Source organism: Piliocolobus tephrosceles, chromosome 2, assembly GCF_002776525.5.
Source record: "Piliocolobus tephrosceles isolate RC106 chromosome 2, ASM277652v3, whole genome shotgun sequence".
Lineage (NCBI taxonomy): Eukaryota > Metazoa > Chordata > Mammalia > Primates > Cercopithecidae > Piliocolobus > Piliocolobus tephrosceles.
This window is the reverse complement of record NC_045435.1, coordinates 39401762-39415926: the sequence shown is the minus strand read 5'-3', so window position 1 is coordinate 39415926 and position 14165 is coordinate 39401762. Positions and strand designations below refer to the sequence as shown.

The 14165-nt window shown below is 55.1% G+C and overlaps 1 protein-coding gene across 1 annotated transcript in view; it reads left to right on the top strand.

The window, feature by feature from the left end:
• ADCY5 (adenylate cyclase 5) overlaps positions 1 to 13783 on the top strand; it is a 137162-nt gene extending 123379 nt beyond the window's left edge. The window contains exons 18-21 of the mRNA XM_023214821.2: positions 4692 to 4955; positions 6110 to 6314; positions 9257 to 9381; positions 11313 to 13783. Of these exons, the coding sequence (XP_023070589.1) occupies positions 4692 to 4955; positions 6110 to 6314; positions 9257 to 9381; positions 11313 to 11441 (723 nt within the window). The 3' untranslated portion in view covers positions 11442 to 13783. The remainder of the gene's footprint in view (positions 1 to 4691; positions 4956 to 6109; positions 6315 to 9256; positions 9382 to 11312) is intronic.
• The last annotated feature ends 382 nt before the right edge of the window (positions 13784 to 14165 follow it).

The following is a 14165-nucleotide window of genomic DNA, read 5'->3' as shown; positions in this document are numbered from 1 at the left end:
TGTCCCCGTGGGTCTGCTCCCTGCTCTCTGGAGCCAAGGGGCAAAACCCTGGGACTTACTGCATGCAGACAAACCCATGCTGACGGTGCTGGGACTCTGATGGCCCAGGAGGCGTGCTTTGAAGTCAGCAAATACTGGCTGGGCACTTACTTTGTGTGCTGCCGCGCAGGGACAGAGGGGAGGTGCAGGCAGGTCCTTTGCGGTGGGGGCAGCAATGGACAGTGGGGGAAGGAAGAGTGGCAAGAGGTGAATGGAGGAGTAGGGAAGGAACCTGGCCAGGGTAGGGAGCTGGCAACAAAGGCTGCTCAGCAGGGCTTGACCTGGCCAGAACTGGGTCGAAGACTCCTCCAGAGGGGATGGACTGAAGGAGCAAAGACTGTTGACCATGCTGTGTGCATTCCAGCCAACACTTGGCTCTCCAGGATGCATGCCCTGGGCCCTGTGCCTTGTCTCCCTGGAGGAAGGGGTGCCCGTGGGCCAGGTTACCTGCTGGAGCATCTCAGAAGGGCCAGGAGGGAGCGCCCAAGAACACTCAGCAGGAGAAAGCCCTGTCTTCCTGTGGGTTGCCTCACCTTTTATTCCAGCCCAGCCCTGTGCAGAGCTTAGCCTGGCCCGGTCTCTACCTCTTCTGGCCCAGCCCCTAACTCCAGACCACTTGAGCTCACCCACAGCTCACTTTGACCTCCTCTATCCCAGACTTGTTAGAGGCATCAGAATGGAAGTCTTCGGGCTGGAGCAGGAGGCCCTGCTTTTTGTTGGATGCTGAGTGAGGATGGGGGCAAATGGTTGTCCCTTCTGCTGAGTATTTTGCATGGGTTCTGGCTGGAACTGAGCATGGAGGTCTGTAGTTGGGGGGATCCCCTGAGTTTGGGGGAACCAGGGAGAATCCCAGAAGGGTTCTGTGCAGAATGCCCTTGGGAAGCCCTGGGCTGGGGCACCCTGGGGAAGATCCTGTGTGAGCCTCCCTCTTGTCAGGCCTCTGCCTTCTCCCTCAATCACCTCTCTTTGGGAACATTTTCAGGAGGCTCGCATTTTTCTGCATTTGCTCTATCACCCCCCGCCATATGTACTTTCTGACATGATGCCCCATCACCCCTAAATACTCCCATGTTTACCTTGCAAAAACAAGGACACTCCCTGCGTCATCCCCGCACACCCTCCCCACATCATCCCCGCACACCCTCCCCATCTAGGCAATCAGCAGGGGTGCGGCAGGCCCCACTCAGTGTTGCCAACTGTCCCGATGCTGGTCCAGGATCCTGTGCATGGGCCCTCTGCATCGAGCTGTTCCGGTCTGCAGCAGATCCTCAGTCTCTCCTCGTCTCACAGTCCTTGCCAATCTTAAAGAACTTGTTATTCTGGGACCTTCAGACCCATGCCAGACTCAGGCTGAGCCCTTCCTGGAGGAAGCACACAGAAATGGAGCCGGGCACCCCTCGATGCCTCACACTGAGAGACTCTACCACGTTGACCCATCCCACCACTGGCGATGTCAGCCCTGATGCCTGCTCAACTGGCATCTGCCAGATTTCTCCACTGTCAAGTCCCCCTTTCCCCCTTTGTATTTGACTAGCACTTTATTGAAAGAGAGTCTGATAATTCCACTAATTTTCTGATCCTCAGCAAATCTCTGCCTGGCAACCTTTGCATCCACTGGTGGCTCCTGCTTGGCTCAGTGCCTGCTGTGGAAATGCCCGATAGTAACGCCCAGTGTCTGCCATTCCTTCTGGACTTGTGGTTGGCATTCTACTACACAGAAGAGCTGTCCCTCCTCCTCCATTGATTTGCTTATTTATTCACTTCCCTACCTCAGCCTGGACTCACAGGTTCCCATGTAATCCAGTGGGTTATCATCTGCAACCTTCACTATTTATTTTAATACTCAAATTGTCCGAGGTTTGGCCCATGTGCATTTCAAGTTGTTGTCTGTGTTATCTGACAGGTCTCCATCACGCTTTGAGCTTTTCCTGACTTTATAACACAAGCGATCTCAGGGTAATCTTGTGCTTTCCCTGCTGCAGCCCAGGAATCTGTGATTTCTTCAGAGAGTCCTCCCTCATTCTTTATAGTAGAGAGTGGTGTTTAGAAACCAAAGTCTGAGTGCTTGGTGTGCTTGCTGCTTGTAGGTCCTCTCCATGGACAATGCTAAGAAAGATATGTAAGTGTGGAAACATACGTGGAAACCTGTGTACATATGTATCTATATTACTTCAGTATCCGTCTGTATAGATCTTTTTAAAATAATCCTGAGTTCATACTACTATCTCCTATTTTAATCCAATACCTCAGGCTTCTTCCCAGCCTTCCCTTTTCCATGCTTGCAATGTCATTTCTGGCAATGAGAAAAGTCACCTCCCATCGTCTTTCATATATGTGTTTATTTGCTCAGTGGTGACCCCCACCACCCTCTCCCCGCCTGTGTGTACACACATGCACATGAGTGTGTGTGCATGTGTGTGTGTGTAGGGATGTGTGAGTGAGCCTGTGTCTACCTGCCAGCCTGTGGCAAACTCTCTCCCTGAAGTTTTCCAGCAGGTCCCTCATTCTCCCATTCTTCCCCTGGGATTTTGGGAGAGGGAGCCAACATCACATAAATACAAATAAAGAAACGCCAAAAAGCAGGCCCTTGGGATGGGCGAGTGATAGTCCCTGCCCCACCCCCAGACTGGCTCCAGCAGCCCCTGTACAGTTGGCTGGTAGGTGGACTTCTCAGCATTCTTGAAGCACCTGCACAAGGAACACACTCTAACCTGCCAGGCCCCCACCTGGCCCCCTCCTGGCCTAACTGCAGAGTCTGAGTTCTCAGTAGAGCCTGCTCTTGTCCCTTCCTCCAACATTGACCTTAGTGGGGCCAAGAGGCTGTAGCCCCCTGAACCTTTCTGCCCTGCCAGGGCCCAGCCCCAGAAGTAGTTGGCTGCATTGGTAGGCGCCCACCTGTGCTGGGGTGGAGTTTGCAGAGGTGGCCGTAGCAACTGGCCTGGCCCTGGGGATTGACTTTGCCCCCAGCAGTAGCCTGCTCCTAGCAGCCCTGCCCCCAGCCTCCACCTCCATTCTGTCTGACACTTTGGACTGATGCTGTCTGCCACCTGCAGGGTGCATCAAAGGAGCTGCAGTGCTCCTGGCATCCCTGGGCCCCCAGGCATGTGTCTCAGCAGAGGTAGGAGCAGGACTGTCTAGTCTGGTGCATTTTCAGAGGCAAATAACTGACTGCTGGGCTCCTCCATGGGACAGCATGTGAGAAGAAGCACAGGAATGCCCCCTGCCCCCAGCCTTCTCCCATGGGCACAGCTGTTTCAGAGCCAGACACAGGTAGCCTTATTCATGGGGAGGGGCATTCCTGCCTCCCAGGAGCTTAGGTCACCTGGGCAGGAAGACTGGACAAGAAGATAGCACAGACCAGCTGACTCCCCGCGCCTCTGTGGGTGGTGGTGGAAGGCGGGGCCCTTTAGCATCCAGGACCCGTCGGGCTGATCCCTGTCCTCACAGCCACATTCCCAGGGACTCCAGAGGCCACCAGGCCATAGGCAGCACAGTCAGGAGCCCATTCACCTTAGGGGCAGGGCTGGCCATTGAGCCTTGGGGTCCTGGATCTTCTGCCCTGGGAGCTCTTCCTCCCTGCTGGACCCAGGTCCTGAAGCCTTGGAAAAGGACGCCAGCTCCTTCCCCATGGACAGCCACCACCTACAGGGACAGCCAAGGTCCTGAGAGTCAGTCATGGTCCTGCTGTAGATCCTACTTGCAGCCGAGCAGAAAAGTGTCTTCATTTAGTTAGGAAAAGCCCAAGTGGGCCAGCCAGACTTTTCAAAGTGGCTCTGCTAATTAATGATTTTCTCCTGGTTGGTTTTGCCAACACAGTCACTCCCAGTTAAAGGGGGCTGTGTTATCTGCCCCCATGGGTGAGGAAGCCAGCTGACCACTACAATGCAGTGTCTCATGAAGACTCTTGTTAGATGATTCCTTGCCACACCTCAGTGTGTGACACCTCTTCCCTTCAGCACCTTGTAGGGCACTACTGGCCTCTTGACCTAAGGCATCTGCACTATCCTTTAACCTGGAGGGTGGACGACCACAAAATCCCACTGCACAGACCCAGAACCCAAACGGAGGGGTAAATTAAAGTCACTGGTGATGTCCCATCCTCATCCCAGGGGGTCCCTCATGGTACTTGCTCCTCCTGGCTGCACCTGGATCTGGGGCAAGTCTGCCCTCCTGGGAGGCAGGGAGACTGGGCAGGGCTTTGGGCTGTTTCCCCCACAGGTCTGTCAATTAAGGTAATGAACAGTGGAGGAGCGCTGGGGAGCTGGAGGGCTGTGTGGGCTGTGTTTTGGATTCTTTTCCCCTCCAGCCTGGTTCTGGCCTTTGGCAGACAGGATCCTTGCAGCCTCGCCTCCAGGCCTGTTGCTGCTCAGGGCTGCCCCCTGCAGGCTCAGCACCCCCAGAGAGGCCAGCAGAGAGAGTTCAATGCTCAGAAATGTCTTTGCTGATTGTCAAAGTCCTGCTCTTTGGAGAAAACCTGGAAGTGGAAACAGCAGAGGGAGGAGGAGAGACAGCGGTACTTGCCAACATCCTGGGCACGAGTTGGCATTTGCGTGACTGGCGCTTTTTCTCCGGGCCATGGAGAGGAGGAGGTGGAGGGGCCAACACCTGGGCTCGTGCTGGCATCTGGGTGACTTGCAGTCTTTTTCTCCCAGGCCACAGAGGAGAAGGAGGAGATGGAGGAGCTGCAGGCCTACAACCGGCGGCTGCTGCACAACATCCTGCCCAAGGATGTGGCCGCTCACTTCCTGGCCCGCGAGCGGCGCAACGATGAGCTCTACTATCAGTCCTGTGAGTGCGTGGCGGTCATGTTCGCCTCCATCGCCAACTTCTCCGAGTTCTACGTTGAGCTGGAGGCCAACAACGAGGGTGTCGAGTGCCTGCGGCTACTCAATGAGATCATCGCTGATTTTGATGAGGTGCACAGTGGGGCCTGGGTCAGGCTGTGTTCCTGGGAGGGGCCTACAGGTCCCTGGTGTGGGAGGGATGTGAAGAGACCTGGCGTCCCCTTCTACCATCCTGACATAAACAGTGATGATGAGAGCTCTACCGGCAGGAACCTGACTATGTCCCTAGGTGCTGCAATGGGCACCTTGGACACATGGCCTCTCTCATCATCCTGTGACAGATGAGGAAACTGAGGCTGACAGACTTCAAGTGTCTGGCCTAAGGTCACTGCCAGTAAGTGGCAGAGCTGGGGTTTCAGCCCACACTATTTGAACTTAGCCTTTGGCAGCCGCCTGACTGGCTTGCTGACTGCCGTTCCTCATGCCATCTAGGGTGCATGGGGCCCCAGGGCCTGGGACAACTCAGTGTCAGGACCCAGGGCTTTGAGAGAACCAAAGGAAGGAGGCGTCCCTCGGCTAAGGGAGGAGGCAGGAGAAAGATGCGAGGCCCTGAGCAGCGGAGGCCAAATTGAGGCATTCCTTCATTTCCTTCTCATACCCCTGTTGAGCACCTGGCGTGTGGAGGAACTGGGGATGCGGAGCCCTGTAGGGCAGTCTCGACCTCGGGAGCTGCCTCGGGAGTCATCGGTGTCAGAGGGGCCGCCCCAGCGGGCTGGCATGGCCTGGACACGGGGTGCAGAGAGGAGCAAGACGATGGAGCTGGGCCAGGCAGTGTTGGGAACGGCCTGCGAGACTCCTGGGGCAGTGGAGTGATGGGATTTGGCTGAATTGAGCCTGGGAAGGCTTCTAGGAGGGCCGGGGCCAGGGAGTAGGGAAAGAGTATCCTGCTGGGCAAAAGGAGGTTTCCCTGGGTGGGATGGGGGAGTGAGCTTGTTGAAGAGGAGACGAGATTCAGAGGTGACTAGTGACCTTGTCTTCAGGGCTCTTGGCATGAGGGTGGGCAGGTAGCCCACAGGCACTGTCCGGCGGTGAGAGTGTGGAGGGGCCTGGCTGTGTCAGGAGCGTTGCGGGCATCACACTGATGAGGGTGGAGACAGGCCCACTGTGTGAAGAGGGGACACGTGAAGGGCCATGCTGCTGCACTTCCCTGCACATCCTCTGTCCCTCCCTGTGGCCCTCCGTGTCCCAGGGTTGGGGATGACCCAGGTTTGGCCTCCTTCATCCAGATCATCAGCGAGGATCGGTTCCGGCAGCTGGAGAAGATCAAGACCATCGGCAGCACCTACATGGCTGCCTCCGGCCTCAACGACTCCACCTACGACAAGGTGGGCAAGACCCACATCAAGGCACTGGCCGACTTTGCCATGAAGCTGATGGACCAGATGAAGTACATCAATGAGCACTCTTTCAACAACTTCCAGATGAAGATCGGTGAGCGGGGCCCCCGGGAGCGCTGAGCCCAGGGTGCACTCAGGTGGCAGGCTGGCAGGGGCTCCCCTATACCCCGGCCCGCATCCGCCATTGTGGTCCCAAGGTAGAAGCCCAGGGGCAGCAGAGGCTGCTGTGGTGTGTTCCCTGCCCTTAGTAGGTGGGGGCAGGCATGGGTCACTCACAGTGGAACCCGCCCAGAGCCTGGCGATGCCTCTGCTGCTTTTTGACATGAGGGCCACATGGGCAGGACACCCCTTGGTGAGTTCCCACCTCACTCAGATGCAGGGATGGCCTGGTGGGGCCCAGGCTCGAAGGGCTTTGTAGGGGGTACTCTGTGCCGAGGGCATGGGGCCTTCCGGTGGTTGCAGCCCGGGCAGATGGCAGCCCCATTTATTTCAAGTAATACTGACCTAACAGCGTTGTTTTATTTAAGAGTATTCCACAGTCAATAAAAATGGAAAACAGTAAAATCAAATACTTGATACATTTTAAATGCAAAATGCATAAACATGTTACCAGTCATTAAATTTGCAAATTTAGAACCACATTAAACATGTAAGCTGCAAAATCGTTAGCAAAATAAAGTGAAACAGTTTGAAAAAACTAAACATTCAAAGAATCATGTGATCGTGACTGTGAAATGATTCTATTCCAACTTTTTAAAAAGAGTCAACTTTTTACTCTTTTTACACAAGTTTCAAGTATGGTTATTGTTGAGTCGAGGTGGTGAGCAAAATCTTCCAGCGGCTGCTCATCCACACAAACCAGGGAAAGAAATGGCGAGGAGCCTGTGATAGGTCAGAGCCCTGGATCTTCCTGGACTCCTCCTTTGTCACATGCCTCGCCTTGGTCGGATGGCTCTGGAGGGGCTGTGCCGATGCCTCTGTGGCGTCCGACAGAGGTCCTGAATCAGTTTCAAAATAGTCATGACCATATTCTTGCTGAGAAAGTCTTTGAACCGAAAACGTATGTATTTTTCTTTTTTTTTTTTTTAAGTCAGTTTTGTTTCATTACCCCCAAGCTTTTATTTTGACAAGTTTCAGCTCTACAGAAGAGTTGAAAGAATGGTACAATGAAAACCCAGGTACACACTGCCCCGTGTGTTCCACCCTCCTGTGTCCATAAAATGACTGTGGAATGCCAGCTCTGAACTCGTTCCACAAAGCTCGAGGCATTTCTGCAGTTTGTTTGTCCTTAGAACAGATCTTACCGAGGGTGTACGGTCTGATGGAGCACAAGTCGGTCTTGCAATCGAAAGCTGACATGGTGGAGTGTTGCTCCTCCTGAGGTCTGTGGAGGTAAAGAATGCTTTCTGAACGAGCAGGCCTTTGTTCTATTAGCCATTTAATGCATTATCAACTCGCTGGGTATGTTTCAAACCATCAGTGATTCAGATTTCAAAGTTTTAGAAATCACAATTATCACCCACAAAAATACCGGCATTTCAATTCTCAAAATTAACACATTATACAGAAATATTGGATGACTAAAAACCAGTATTGTGATCATTCGTGTCCTTGGGAGACATTTTGTTGCAGCCAGAGTGTCAGGAATCGGGCTTTCCCTGGGCCAGCTGGCTTGCTGTATCCCATAGGCACAGTGCTTTGTGGGTTTGGCCAGGTTTGCATCCTGCACTGGCTGCTGGAGGCCCCGAGCGCAGCCAGCTGGGAGTCCGCTTTAAGTGATGTGCAGCCTACATTTTTGCATCAACGTCATGCACTCTTGGTCTTGTGTAACATTGCCATTCTTGTTTTCCTTTCACCCCATCTTGTCCACCTGCTTTGGTTTGCGTTTTTCTCCCAGTGTGTGTTTTTGAAAAGCCTCAACTCCTTGATTGGACCAGGCCTGGGGACTGAGTGTAGAATCTGCCAAGAGGTAGAGAAGGAGCCGGGCAGGCAGCTGGGAGCTTGTGTGGCAGCTCCCTTCCTACAGACTCGGGCCTGTCTTCCCTGGGTGGCATGGCTTTGGGAAACAGAAGCCATCAGGGCTCAGTCCAGTCAGCAAGATGGACAGTCCAGCCTTGGGATGGCACATGGGGTATAAAGCTGCCTGTGACTTGGAAGGACTGACGAGGAGGGTCATGGAAGGAAGTCCTGAGGACTGATGGCATTGCTGACCAAGTGAGGGTCACCAGGGGCCTAGTTTGGAGCTTCTGCTGTGTTTTCAGTCATGCCCTTCACACACAAGAAACAGGCAACAGTGGGGCTCAGTGAGGACAGGATGAGACCGGCAGGTTACACGGAAGGGAATGCTCCATGCCTGGAGACAGGACAGGAAATGTCTAGAGAAGATCAGTTGAGCCGGATACGTGGGGCAGGATTTAGCCTGGGGAGGAGGAAAGAAAACGCCTCGGGAGAGAGAAGCAGCTCAGCAAAGGCTCCGGGGCAGTGATGCTCAGCGTTGCCTTGGGTGGGATTGGGAAGTGGGGCGGAGGAGAGCCGAAGTGGTGGCTGGAGCTTGGTCGCTGCAGTGTGCCTGCCCCAGCTCAGAGGCGGGGGAGCAGGAGTACTCGGAGAGAGGAGACTGGCACAGGGTGATGAGTTGGCCAGGATCTAAGAGTGAGAATAGCGAGGAAAGAAACAGAAAAATGAGGAAGAGGGAGACAGCCATTCTGATAGGTTGAGCCTAAATGGCTACAAGAGGAGGAGGATTAGGGAAAGGCAACTGCATTATACAGGAGGCCTCGAAGGGGGCACTCCTGGTTGAGAGGTGTCGAGGACACAGGTGCAGGCTCCTTGTGTCTTGCATTCACGGGCATTTGATAGGAGCAGGGAAGCGGGAGGCTGCAGGGTTAAGCACGGCCTTGGGCCTGGAGGCCCATGGGTGTCTCAGGCTGGGAGTCAGGACCTGTGGCATGTGGAGAGAGAGATGGTGGTGAGGTCAAGCCAGACCTATGTGTCAGTCCTAACCTGATGAGTGTGGCTGATTCCTGTCCCCTGCAGGGCTCAACATCGGCCCCGTGGTGGCCGGGGTGATAGGGGCACGAAAGCCTCAGTACGACATCTGGGGCAATACCGTGAACGTGGCCAGCCGCATGGACAGCACTGGTGTACCTGACCGCATCCAGGTGAGTGCAGGAGAATCCACCACCCCTCACCCCCATGGGAGGGCCTGTGTCTGACACCGAGAGGTCTTCAGGGCAGGCCACCCAAAGTTCCCACTCAGAATCTCTGCAGCCAGATTCAAGGGTGTTGGGGCTGTTGACGCTTTGAAGATTGGAGAACACAATTGTGTTTCAGGCCCTCAGCACCTTGGACAGATCTTTAGGCTTCTGCACAGCCCTCTACTGGGCATGGAAGGGATTGGGGGCTGCTGGGAGTGGATCTGATTGTAGAGGCCGAGCTGAGAGTGCACATGCAGGCCCCAGTGCCTCCTAGCCCAGGCACACAGAGAGGATGCAAAGATGGCTGCAGGGAGCAGGTCTTACCCATTGAGCCTGCAGCATTCCTGGCCTGGCTCAGTAGAGCCAGTGGAGGCTGCTGGCCCTGGGATGGTGCCTCCCCCAGCCCCAGCAGCCAAGGGCCCTGGCCAGAGACTCAGAGGCCTTTTCCCCTTTCTCCCTCCTTTGCAAGCTGGGCTTGTGGTTTCCAGGCCTGCTGTTCTTCAGCTGCTGCTTTTTCTCAAGCCTTCCTTGATTCCCTGCTGTAGTCTGATGGCAGAGGCACTGCTCTGGGCAGTAGTCCCCTGCAAGGCCCTCACCCACAGTTCTGTGTGAGGCTGTGGGAAGTCAGCTCGCCTGGCCTCAGTTTCTCCAGGTGCTAACTGTGCTGCTTCTAAGGTCTTTTGCCAACACTGATGATACTGCTTAAATGTCCCGACTTCTCTCCCCCACAGGGCCTCTGAATAAAGAGCCTGACCCCAAGCTCAGTCCTGGTCCACTCAGCCTGACCCGGCTGGGGTGTGGAAGCTGGCCGAGGGGCCTGGCCTTGATGGCCTGTTCTCACCTCCTCCTGCTGAGGAGGGCAGCGGGATGGGCCTAGAGATAGGAGCGAGGGGCATGTGTGTTTCCAAGGCTTCCAGCCCATTCAGGGACAGGTGCAAGGGACAGCAGCCACCACAGTGACCCAGCACCTTACCTTGCGTGGGGCTTTGCCACACAGGAACTGCAGCTAGTAACACAGTGGGGTCCCTCTCAGCAGCCCACCCAGCACTCCCGCCCCTGCTCCCTGGCGCTCCCAGCAGCGGGCTTGCAGCGTGGCTGGGGTGGGGAGCTCTGATGACGCTCACAAACGGCTCTTGGATCATCGCAGGAGGCACTGGCCATGCTGCCACTCCCCACACCTGTCCCCCGCCACTCTCCTCTTTCACCCAGCAGTGGCATAGTGAAATTAATGAAGCCATCAGGGAGCTCCCTTCTTTGTTCCAAAAGCTAAAGCAGAGCCAGGTAACAAGACCTGGACCTAAACCCAGGCCCTGCCGTTTATTAAGTGTGTAACCTCAGGCACGTGACTTAGATGCTCTGAGCCTGAGGGTAACAATTGTAGTCACCTCACAGGAAGATGCAGTGAGATAAGCAAAGGCTCTCAAATGACCTGTGGTGAAAAAAACAGCTTTTAAAAATCATTCTGATCTGTCACGGAGGGATGCTTTTGTACAGCGCACCGGGGACAGCCTTGGAGACGGGCTGCAGCCAGGTCAGATGGCTGTGGAAGCTCCCCCGCACTTACTCTCCACTCCTGAACTTCCCTGGACTCAGGGCAGTCAGTCCATGGACCACAGGCCACACCGAGTGGCACCGAAGCAGCACACGCAAGCTGCCCGTCACAGTGCCTGGCACGAACAGGTGCTGAGGGTGAGAGCTGGCATCACTCTTTTCTTAGGATCCCTTCCACGGTGAGCTGCTGTCACTCCCTGAGAGCGCCACAGTGGGGCAGCTGCCCCCTCCTTCTGTGTCAGGGGGTGGCAGCAGGGCTGGGCAGTCAGAGGTGGTTCTACGCCACAGCAGTTCATGGCCAAGGCCATCAGTGGCTTGTCCCCTCTCCTCCTTTCCCCCCACAGGTCACCACGGACATGTACCAGGTGCTGGCCGCCAACACGTACCAACTGGAGTGCCGGGGCGTGGTCAAGGTCAAGGGCAAAGGCGAGATGATGACCTACTTCCTCAATGGAGGGCCCCCGCTCAGTTAGCAGCTGTTGGCCAACGGTGCCAGGCAGCCTGGCCTCCAGAGTCATGGAAGCAGCTTCTCTGTGTGCCGGGGGTGGCGGGGAAGCCATGCTCCAGCCCGCAGGGCTGCGCTGTTGAGATTTTCCACTTGGACTCCAGAGCAGCTGCTGCCTTTGCTGGTGGGCAGCGGCCTCAGTCCCAGGCCCTGGGGTGCCAGCGTCCTGCGAGCACCCAGCTGACCAAAGATGTTTCCCTCTGTAGAAGACTCTGCTAGACTGGGTCTGAAGCTTGAGTTTTCCAACAGGTGCTGCTGCACAGGTGGAAAGGAGCCATGGGAATGTGTGTGTGGCGCGGCCCGGACAAGGGCAGGGCTGAGGGAGGGGCCTCCGACTCAGCTGGGGGTAGACGGGCTGGACTCTGGTCTGGGGGAGCCTAGGGACCCCAGGGGTCTGCTTTTCTATGTGAGCCTTTAAACTTCAGACAGAGAGGCCGCCACCCTGCGCCTGCAGGGGCTTTGGGGCAGGAGTGCTGGCTTTGGAGGGACTGTGGCCTTCATCGTGGTCCTCTGCCCACACCTCCACGCACACAGACAGTGCCCTAGGAGGGAAACAGAACTAATTGCGAGGGGGAGGCAAGAGGACACCAAGCAAGGAGTGGTGATTCTGAGAAAAATATTTATTAAATAAAACAAAACAAGTTCTCCGTGCCCTTCTTTAGACTATGCTAGTTGTATGCGTGTAAGAGACACACAAGCAAATGAGGACGCCACTCGGGGGGAGGGCGGGGATCCCCACTTGTCTTTTTTGTATTTTTTATTTTGTATTATTGAAAGCCTTGGAGATCTCACAGATATGCCAAATTCTATATTTTGTAAATTCTCTATATTAGAAAACAGCCGTGCACAGCGAGGCGTGTGTGCTCATTTGTACTGTGCGTATGTTGGCGTATGTACTGGTGTATATGTGCGTGTGTTCATGCTGTGGAACTGGTCTCACGCAGGATGCGTTTCCCTCCTTTCAGATTTGGCAGTTTTGGGTTTTCCCAGGTACCACCAGAGCAGTGGGTGTGTGCGTTGGGGGTACCATACGCTCAGATGAAGTAGGAGGATGCATGGACACATGGGCCCGTCTTTCTCTGACACACGCACACGTGTGTTCACACATGCACACACCCTGCTTCCCCTAAGCAAAATGCAGATGGGATGATGATAAGAAAACAAAAAGCTGCTTTCCCATCCCAGGCCGAGCTGGAACCAAGGGAAGCAACCTCATCCTGTGGCAGGCAGCGTGGCGCCCTCCACCCTCCACGCCCTGAGGGTTCAGACATTTGCTGCTTACAGAGGCAGCTCCCACGGATTCTGGAGTGCTTACAGAAGGCCGGGTGCTTTGCAGGCTGGGGCAAGAAAGCCAAGCCTGCCTGGCCTACTCAGTTGGCCAAGGTGCAGGTGGCTCTTCCTGGAGCTGTTCACTCAAGACTGGGGGCTGCAATGTGCAGCCCTCAGGTTTGAGGAAAGGGAGTGGCCTTGACCTCCACCGGCAAACCAGGCAGAGGAATGGGCAGAGCCCCGCTTTAGAGTCCACAGGGAAAGCTAGCAGGAATTTTGTTTTATCGGGAGGAGGCAGTTAAATATACCAAGAAAAAAATACTATTTTTATAAGCTATGAGGAAGGCATTTGGAAAATGATACTCTACCACAGAATTTGATGGAATCCTTAGGGCCCATGCCCAAATCTTCCCATTGCTTCTCAGGTTAGAATGATCCTCACCTCCAACATGAGCTTGGAGGCGATGAGGCGGTGGCTCTGTGCCAGCTGCCACAATGTGACTTTGATACCCACCTGCACCACCTCTCACTGGGCTCTAGCACCACCCTCCCCTCGCCGCACACTAATCCCACCACAATTCGAACACAGCTCTGAGAAACAAAGTGTGCGGACCCAAAACTGCCAAGCCTGAGTCTGTCCCGTGCTTCTGCTGCTCCATCCTTTGAGTTCTGCATTGCCATCCCGCCGTCGAGGGCAGGAGGCCCGCTTTCTTCCAGCTGTTGTTCTCAAGTTCCCTGCCCCTCCACATCGCCCGCCACTGGTGTTGGGTTTTCGTTCTGCTTCCAACCTGAGTACGGTGTGTGTGCTGAGTCCATCCCGTGTTCCCCCATGGTCATGGCCTCCCGGCCCCATGGGGACCCCTCTCTCATCCCAGCAGTGACTGGTGACAGCGTGCAGGTGCAGTGCCAGCTCTTCGTTCCCTCTAAGGGGTGTGCACTCTTTTTATTCCTACTCTTGCAGAAACAGATACGATTATGATTTCCCATGGAAATTGAAAAGTCTATTTAAATAATTTAACTATTAAACACTTTCACTGGTAATGTGTCCTGGTCTGATTTGCAGCTTGGGCCAGGGGGGCCTGGCCCTGGTGTGAAGAACAGTGCACCCAGCCTTCGGGGTGCTGGGGAGGGGAGCCGCAGAGGGCACAGCACTCCCCTGAGCAGGGGACAGCACCTTGCTATAGAGATAACGTTGGCTGAAGACTGCGGTCCTTGTGGCGGCCAGTGGGAGAACACTAGTGACCGCAGCAAGGGTCAGTGTATGGGGCTGGGGAGCAGGTGCACCCAGGACAGGAGGCTGAGGAACAAGGGCTGAGTAGGGACCAGGAGTGAAGGGGATACAAAATCCAGCATCAGAACAGAAAAGACCAGGTCCAGGGAAGGATGCTCTAAACAGATGAGCCAAACATGTTTATATGCCACA